The 9,928-nt window shown below is 37.3% G+C and overlaps 1 protein-coding gene across 1 annotated transcript; it reads right to left on the reverse strand.

The window, feature by feature from the left end:
• Positions 1–884: 884 nt before the first annotated feature.
• On the reverse strand, positions 885–6,710 carry LOC6650463 (thyrotropin-releasing hormone receptor). The gene is made up of 9 exons (XM_047009365.1): positions 6,653–6,710; positions 3,772–4,239; positions 3,532–3,697; positions 3,336–3,471; positions 2,781–2,979; positions 2,500–2,714; positions 2,334–2,441; positions 1,644–2,268; positions 885–889 (listed from the first exon to the last, which is right to left on the reverse strand). Exons 2-9 carry the CDS (start codon positions 4,166–4,168, stop codon positions 885–887), a joined length of 1,851 nt encoding a protein of 616 aa, XP_046865321.1. The 5' UTR covers positions 4,169–4,239; positions 6,653–6,710.
• Positions 6,711–9,928: the final 3,218 nt, after the last annotated feature.

Here is a 9,928-nt window from a genome sequence, read left to right on the forward strand (position 1 = left end):
AAAAGCTTTGAAGAGTAGGTGGCTAAGATTCGTAAATTCCGTAAACAAAAGTTTCATTCATTCTTAGTGTGACATATTAAATTATTTCTTTAGACAAAATGTAGTTCAGATAGAAGCCAAATTTAAAAATTTAATAAATTTATAATACTTATATTTATATCGCATTTTTTTAGTCAATTTCAAATAGGACTGACAAACTTGGAGAAATTTAATTGTAGCATGAACTAATTATTGACATTAGTTGGCAATTTAGAATTTTAACATTTTGAAAATGTTAATAGTTAAGATTAGAAATAAAAAATCAAACTGGTTTCATTTGCATATATATATTGAACAATTTGTATACCCTTTCCAAATTGGCCTAGTAGTTTTATTAAGAAGTGTGTCACCAGTCAAAGTAATATTGTCATTTTTGTCCATATAAATAGACCGAAAACTTATCTATTTGTTTGTATATTTCTAGTTTTTAGTATTTGTAGATATTAGGGTATAGATTTGTTTTACAACAAACTAGAAAGGATTTGCGTCAAAAACAGATGACTGTAGTTTTATTTGTAAATAAGTTTTGTTAAACAAAAGATCTAGTTACTTACTTGTAGGGTATACAAACTTTGGCGCAAAGGAATTTAGTCAAACTCTTTGTTTTTTTACGGTTGCGACTCCCATTTTGAGTGTGAAGGCTAAAAATGGCAAAATTAATTTTGATTTTAACATATATTAACTATTTAATAGAAACCAACTGCCGACAATACATATTTTTGTGGTTTTAATTATGTTGCCACATTGTTTTTGAAGAGGCGTGTGTGTTTAGTGGCACTTGAATGAATTAAAATACATTTATTTTAGCCAACAGATGGTGAGCCAACAAATTTTGGTCCACATGCTTAATCTGTGGAATGTTAAATGAAAATTAAAAGCATCTAAACCGAGTACATGGGCGTGTAATTAGTCAAGGCCATGTTGCTCGTAAATCATGCGGCACAGTTGCCACACATCCTTGCCAGAATCCGTTCTCGTATAGTGCACCATTAGCTGGAAATAGTATGAGTTTGTTTTTTTTTTTAGTTATTTTTCAGTTTGGCGTCTAGACCAAGCGCGAATTTATGCTCTCGATAGACATCTTAATTGCAAGGGATTATGATGTAGATGACACTTGAGCGTGTTGGCAAGCCGAGGCACGCGCTTTAAATGGCCAGTCATTAGCCAGACGCGCCTTGAACTCGTAAATTAAAAAAAAAAACTAAACCTAGAGAAATTCACAAAAATGTCACAGAATGCATTGCCGCAACTTTATTGAGATAGATTCAAGAGAGGCGATGTTTCTAGTTTTAAATTAGAATGGAACTATTACAATTATTGCTATGACTAAGGGCTAAGCGAAATGGTAGCGACAACCATTGACCAAAACTTGGAATAATTGGCTAAAAGTAGCTAGCAAGTAAGAGAGAGGGAGAGACATAATTGCTGCTACTGCTCATATCACAGTTGTGTGGCATTGGAATTGAAAGTGTCTGTAACTCGAAGGGGCACTCAGTAAGTGCCACACTCAGTTGCCACTTTATTGTTGATGCCCGCGTTTGAGTTGGCTGTTTCGTTTGTTGTTGTTGTTGTTGTTGTTCCTGTTGTTGTTGTTGGCTGCTGTTGATGTTGCTGCTGCTGCTGCGGCTTGTGGCTGCCTTTGCGCCTGGCAGGCCAATTGAGTTTGACCCTGAGAGTCTTGAAAGTGTTGGAGGTTTTAAGACTTTTTGCCTTTGCCTTACGCACTCTGCCATTTGCCTCATCCGCAATGCCACCGATAACACCCGCGCCACCGCACCCGCCCCCTTTGGCTGCAGCATCTCCAGTTGCCTTGACTGAACCGCTTGGCTGTGGATGGCGCGTGATGCGGGTTAGTTTAAGGCGTGAACGCGATACACCCGCCACATCAACACCCACCGATTGACAGCTTAGCTCATCAATGGAACCCATGACAAGCGGATGTTGATGCTGTCGCCCAGCTAGCTCATATTGTTCCACCGGCCAGGGGATATCCCCCTCAAGGAGCGAGTGAGCATCCCCCACAGACGACAATTGGGATATCTGTGTTTGCAATTGTCGATGTGGCCGATTCGGTTGACCTCCAAAAAGATCCTGCCTGCTGCGATTTTGTGCACCCTGTGTACTGTCCATCGAAATCCTATGCACTCTTTGCGAATTGCCACTGTTGCTACTGTTGCCATTCAGATTGGTTGTTGTCGTTGTAGTTGTCATTGTGGTCCGTACGCTATCCTGTGGGAAAATTGGAAAACCTCTTTGTTAAAAACTAAGTCAAACAAAGCCGTATTTCGTCTCACCGTTGTGCGAAGAGAACCCGTTTGATTGCGTCGCAGTGCGCTGTAGATATGAGGTCGTCCTTGGCCCTGCGTCTTGCTCGAAATGTGAAAATGACGAGCTAAAGTAACCTACAAAAAAAGGGGCCAAATTAATCAGTGTGGAGTGCTTCCAATAAATCCAAATTACCTTAAAGGCCTCGCGAAATTTGTGGCTCATTATATTGTACAGAAGCGGATTGATGCACGTGGATAGAAAGTACAACACACCGGATGTATAGTTAAGGATGTTGAAGACATCGTTAAACCACTTGGACTCAATGCCCGAAGTAGAACCATAAACTGCCATCAAACGCTGTGCATGAAAGGGTGCCCAGCAGATAAAGAAAGCCACTGCCACAGCCACTGCAACAATGAGGAGTACAACATTTTTATTACTAAGTAGCAGCCACCAAAGAACATGGAACTTACCCAACATGCGGATGACACGAGTCTGGGCACTGATTCCACGATTCACATCATAGCAACGACGTGGCAGTGCCTGGAGCAAACGACTACGCTTCAACTTTACCCCAATGAGGACATAAAGGACACAAATGGCAGTCATGGGGCCGCCAAAGAACAGAAATCCGGAAACAGCAAACACATGAGCAAAGAAATCATTTTTCATCTACCGGAAAGTGCAAGTATATATATGTAGATACAAACATATGTATATTTGTGTAGGACGTTAGTCAATCCACTTGTCAAACTTGTTAACTTGTTCAATCAATACTAAATTGGCATTAAAATGGCATTAGCCACACATGTTGAAGCATTTGTTAAAGTGAATCTACTCTCACATCAATATAAATCAAATTCTGCAACATGTTTAGTCTTTCTCTCACTCATTGTGAGAAAATAATTAATATAGATTTAAATACTTATTGGCGAATTAAAACTACTCTGCCGAATTAAAACTACGCCATGGCAAAGTTAACTCAATGCAAAAATAAAACTTTTACTTTGTGAAACTTGAGCACTTACAGTGCATGAGGAGTCCGCACCAATTCCCTGGACCACTGAGAATTGTATTGCTTGGGGCAGGGCCAGTAATAGAGCTGCAATCCAAATGGCAAAAATGAACTTCACAGCACGCGATAACTTTGACATGGTGTGTTGCCTGTGCATGAGGATGAAACCGTAGATGCTAGAATACATTTTCCATTCATTTTCCACTTACCTGAATGGATGACAAATGGCAATGTAACGTTCGACTGTAAACGCTGTTATAGTCAGCACAGTGGCATTGGCTGCTGTCTCGGAGAGGACACTCTCCAGTATGCATATGGTATCGGTGAAGGGATAATTGTCGGGATGCCAGAGATTATATAGATCCTGTGGCATACCTGCCATGTGAAAAAAAAAGAAATGTTTCATAACAATGGAACAAACTTAAAGGCAATTGCAATTTTTTGCCCACCTGAACACAAGAGGATCAAGTCGGAGATGGCCAAATTAAAGAGATAGAAATTTGTTGCCGTGTGCATAAAATTGTTACGTGAGATCACAATGCAGGTAATTAGGTTACCCAATATACCAGCCACAAAGATGAGGCCATAGCCCACACTCAACGTGGTCAGCAGTCCCATGGGTGTGCGTGTGGACATTGTTGCCTGGGCCTGGTCCAGTTGCAACAGTTCCTGTGGCTCCAAGCCATGCAAGAGACTGGTCAAATTGTCCGCCGATATATTAAGCGCTTGTGTTAGATTCCAAAGGAACTTCTCATTTTGAAATAATGAGAAGTCACTGGTCAGGTCTAGAGCAGGAGATAACTCAGTTGAGCTAGATGTGTTCATGGCCAGCATCAAGGCTGCCATTTTCTTGGTAACGAATATCTTTGGGCTATTCGATGCTTTTGTATGTGTCCAATTAAAAAAGGGAATTTCAACTGCAAAAATCAATGTAGAACCAATGGATGCTTTAAAATAGAATTCACAGACAAACAAAATGGCTATTGAATGCATCAAGATTAAACTATAAAATGCTTATCTTTTAAAACAATATTTAAAGTTGAAATTGATATTTAAACACCGCTTTAAATCAAGGTAAAATTTATTGAGAAAACTCTTTGCAAAAATTTAGCTAAGTAATACTTGTTCAATTTAGATGGTGAGTGATTTTACTGAATCGTTATATTGATGGCTTTTCAATAATAAGTTATCTAATAGATTATGAATTTGCTTAGATAACAGCTGGAAGGCAGCTGCTGTTGTTTCTGTTATGAATAAAGCATTATTTAGATACTTTGTACGCCCTGAAGCAACTTGCAGGTGTATTGTTTACCTGGCAATTTGACAGCATACACACACACAAACACACACTCTCGCACACACATACACGTGTGTCCTTGGCTTTCAAAGTTTCAAGTCCTAAGCTAGGAAAAGCTGAAAATTAATTTGCATTGCTAAGTGGCATTTAGTGAAAATATTTGAATACATTTTGTCTACATGACATGACTAAGAAGACTCTTCCTTTAGGATTTGCCAGGCTCCTTTTGGGTCAATGTTGGGGCGTGCTGTTTCGTTTTTGTAAATACAAATTGATTGCTAAGTCTCCCTTGTTTATCAAGGTCATCTCGATGGCCCCAAGCAGCATACACCCATAGACACACACCTCAGTTTTAGTGGCAACTGAATTTGCATAGTTTTATTTCATTCATGATGAGTTGTTGTAGTTATTGGCGATGTGGTTGTTGCTTTTGTTGTTGACCATTTTTGGTGGTTATTATTATCATTATCATATAAAAATTTATACAATATATGCACGTTCCAAAGAATGTTGTCGAGTTTGGTTATATTGTTTTGTTTTATGTAGATTCAAATCAAACTGGTTTCTTTCTGCTGCTGTGGATATAGCTGGTGCCGTCTGTCTGATGTTTCTTTATACCCTAAAACTGCCCGGCTTTGAAGTTAATAAAGTGTAGTTAAAATCTCTTACAAATTCGGTGTCTACATACATTTGATTACTATTTATTGTAAGGCTTATATATTTCAAGATGGATAAATTTGACCGCCTCCTATATGAATTTCAGCTACTAAATTTCTAGATAACAATAGTTGAGTGAGATATATTTATACATATGTATATTGTTTACCAATTTTACAATAAATACTCTGAAACATAAAGAGTAAACTTAAATAAAAAAGTAATAAATAGAAGTAAGTCTTTAAAGCTTTCTATGTATCTTTTATTCTATCGCTTTCTCTGTGTCTCTAAAAACTATTTAAAGTTTTGAACTATATTATCGAAACCATCACTCTTGATAAGTCAAAATTGTTATGCAGTTAAAACTTCCTTAAATTAAGAGCCATTTGCATCGAATATTTGTCCTCCATTTTAAGACATTTGCTGCCCAACACAAACTGATTAGCAAATAAAGGAAGCTCTAAGATAAACTATTCGCTTAATAGAAGAAACTTTTCTGTGTAAATTTTAAACATTCTCCGAAAAGTAGTAGATGTATCTAACGTTTAGGTAGATATCTTCCTTTGACTTGTAGGGTAATTTAAAGTCAACACTCAAAACTAAACTGTTTTGTTTTTATGACTCAAAAGTTATGCACTGGCCATGTTTATTAATTGCATAATATTTTCGTTTATTGCTTTATTGAAATTTAAGAGAGATCTCGAGCCATTGATTTGATCTAATTTGCACGTATGTATACACTTTGTGTCTTATCCAGTTTTGCACTGTCAACTTAAAATTTGAACTTCAGCTCAGATGATTAATGCTGACCTTTTGGCCCGATGTCCAGATATCCAAGAATATATGTATATATCCAGAAGTATGTACATTGCACAATGCATACATATAAGATGATAACTTTATTTGGGTTTCACTTTAAGGCCGACAAAAGGTTTGCCCGGGTTTTTCATTCAACTTAATGACAATTAATTATCTTCATTTTTTTTTTATTTTCTCTCTCATTTTAGCTGGCTATCGTTTGTGCATTTAAAACACGTTTAATTTAAATTTTTTTCAACAAAAATATCAAAAGGCTGCCACATTTTGTTATTCTTTTTGCTGTTTGTTGTTGTTGTTGTATGCATTTATTTTTTATTACTTTGAACTGTTTTGATATTTGTTTTTTTTTCTTCTCTTGTTTGTTGTTGTTTTATTTAAAATATTGTTAAGGGCGTGCATTGCACTCGCTTGAGTTCATTATTTTTAATATGGTTTTAAAATTTTTGCTAAATTATGACTTAATCACTCATTAGCTATTTTCATTAGAAATTACTTAATAAGGGTGAGGTAAAACTTAATGTGATTTGAAATCATCTTTCGTATTCACAATTTCGTACTTTTTCGTGGTTTCTTTTCGCTTTAACGGTCGTCGCTATGCGAACGCGACAACAACTGGCCGGCAGCATCCGAGTGACTGATTTTGGCCAAAAATAATCATTCAAGAAAAAATAAAGCATCTTCAACAAAATCGTGCGAACAGAATATAATCAGAGCTAACAGCGACGCTACAGACATGAGGCTGCGCAGTCGTTGTTAACATAGGCAGAGACTGAGAGGGCCATAAGAACTACCGGTTGCTTCATCATTCCTTGCGCTCTCTCACTCTCTCTCTCTCTTTCACATTAGGCTCGCACAGTTAAGTTCTGTTTGAAAGGATATAAAAATGCAAATCACTTTACAGGACCTTTTGCCTCGCCGACTACCTCTCATGCACTTTATCTTATTTAGTGGCGTATTATAAAAAGCTCAAGGCGGCAAATTGTTTGATTATGGTTAAAGTTAAGCAAAAGCCATAAGAGGAAAGGACACTGTAAAGCCAATTGTCCTTCATAAGCTAGTTGGCAAATACATACATAGGTGAAAGTGCATGAGGACTATGAAATTAATTTAGCCAAAGAATTTCATTTTTATGTTGGCACGCAATTTTATGATAGTTGAGAGTGAGATTTTTATTAACCTACTGGGAGCTTTACTTTTTATGACTGCTCGAGGTAAACAAATCTATCAGAACTTTGTGGCTCATAAAAGAAAGAAAAGAAAGTTAAGTTGCTGCCAATCCTTAAGCCATATAAATAAAATACCATGAACACGTGTCTTAGTTTCTTATCTGCAGAAAAATAAATCAAATTGATTTTTATGCAAATAATGTGAGACAATTTTTTGGCACTTAATCAAAACAAAGTCCTAAATAAACATAATGCAGCAGCAGCAGCAGCAGCAGAATAGTAAAAACTAGAGAGATGGGAAAAGAGAGATACAGATTTCCAACTTATCGCCCATATCCTTTTCAAAGGGCTTACCAACACAAAGACAACAACGTCTCATATTGAAACTTTTGGTTGTCAATTTTTGGGCTACTTACTCACCAAAGCAAAAAAAAAATTCTTTTACTTTCCTTTATGAACACTGAACATGACATCAGATTCAAGGCGCCTTTCAATTGAACTTTATTCTCTGCTTCTGTTGTTATTTGAGGATTCATCGTCATCTCGGCATTGACACTGACACTGTGGCAGGGGCATAAGCGTCGGCGTCGGCGTCCTCGTCAGCAGTTTGCTCAACATTTTTTCTTATTTTTTCTTTTTTTTTTGTGCAAGTTTCCAATTCATTTAGTTTTTATTACATAGCAAGCCAAAAAGTCATTTGCAGTTCGTGCAACCCATTGGCAAATAGCAAAAAAGGAAACTCTCAATAGTTTGTTATAGAAAAGCAAACATATTTCAACAAAACTAATCAATCAAAAGTTCAATATTTGAACTTTGATATTATAATTCATTATCCCTAGAAATACCCTTTAACAGCCAATGATTTGAGGGTATTAAGTGTTCGGTTTACCTGTAATTTTCACCTAATTTTTTTTTGTCAATTAATTGACCTTATGCACGCGGGCAACAAGTCGTTGACGAAAAAAAAAAGAAAAACAGAAATTCTTTTTCGGCTAATTGTAGCCTTCGATGTGCTTTCAAATAATTGAATTCCTAAATACACACACCAGAAAGGGTAAAGGACACTTCCAACATTTGCGTGCCTTGGGCATTGGTTTCATTTACTTAAAAGCCTCGTCATTGCAACATCAAGCCCCCGAAATTTGAAGCATAAACCTTGCTTCACTTTTACCCCGACTCATAAAATACTAAACGGGTTGTATGAGTAATGAAATAAAGTTTATTTTCCGTGCGTGGGCCTCAAACTATGTAAAATGACACTTTCGGTTCTGGAAAAGTTCAATGTTCTTTCTTATCACATTTAAGACCGAGGGCACTGGCATTTAGTTTAATTGCATTTAATTAGGAGCAGTTCAAGTAAGAAAGTAGGAAAGTCAGCCATTTTAAAGAGCATTTTGCAAATGTCGCCAGACATTATCATTATCGTTTAACTCAATGTAGTCGTCAATCAAGATAAGCTCAGCAGGTCTCCCAAAGACCAACCGCAGTGCCATCAACTCGACCCTTTTTTGATTGCAGTCAACACAGAGGCTTTAAATGTGTCCTCAATGTGGTTTTTCTTAGCTCACATGTGTATGTCCATGTGTGTGTGTGTGTGTGTTTATGTCAGTTGGCATTATGCTAATCAGAGGCTTGGCCTGGACCAGATATCTGCTGGTCAACTGGCAAGACAATTCAATTATCTCTGCTTATGCATCAGTGCGGCAACGTGGCGTATGCTTAATGCGAAGCAAAGGTCAGGAAGTGTAGCTGAATAGTAATATTGATTAAGGTTTCATTACAGAGTCGTTTCCCTCTTCAGACTTGGCAAACAGATAATTAGCTAAGATTACGTGCAAAGCATTCCCTCAATGGAAACAAAAAAAACAGTGGCAAGTGTAATTTTAATTCAAGACCATCTTAAATCTGTTTAGTGTTTACTTATGTAAGTCCGTAACGCGAAATAAAATAAGTAGGGACCTGAATCATTTTTAAATAGCCTCGAGCAGCTTATCTAAGCATTATTCTTTGGACCAGCATATTTTCCGCGAGCATGGCAAGTTAAACTTAAAAGTCGTCAGAAATCACAAGCCATAACCATAAACGGAAACAGTGCAAAAGTCAGTCAGTCATAGGGAACAAGGCATAAGCTTTTGCTCGCACCATAACACGGCCATCATTTCTTAAGGACCAAGAATGCGAAAGCAAAAATACCGCAAATCTGCGGCCGCTGTCCGACATTAATATGCGGTTTCGCTTTGTCGGCTCGTTTTATTTAGTCCGTGTGATGGTGGCAAAGTAAGTCGACAAAGATATGGCTATGGTTCATGTCCTGCAAAACAAACACATTTGTTTGCCTTCTTTATTAAGTATTCAGTGAGCCGTCAGATGGAGAAACAAATCGTCTTTGATTTCGCGTGAGGTTTGATTGTGAAGTTCATGATAAAAGGAGAGAGCAAAAAATAACCACACTGTATGGTATGAGTATGCCCTGACTTGAGGTCATAGCTTTAAGTGGCGGCGCCATCAACTATAAATATTAAAACTAAGTGTAAGTGGTTTAAGCCATTTACAATTTCAATTTGCCACTAGCCCGGCCTCACGTAACTAGTCAATTCAATTAGATTAACTGCCTTTTATGGCAATGCCTTGTTCACATTACTCATACGACAAGTGAAACATAACTTA

This window comes from Drosophila willistoni, chromosome 3R (genome assembly GCF_018902025.1).
Source record: "Drosophila willistoni isolate 14030-0811.24 chromosome 3R, UCI_dwil_1.1, whole genome shotgun sequence".
NCBI classification, from domain to species: domain Eukaryota; kingdom Metazoa; phylum Arthropoda; class Insecta; order Diptera; family Drosophilidae; genus Drosophila; species Drosophila willistoni.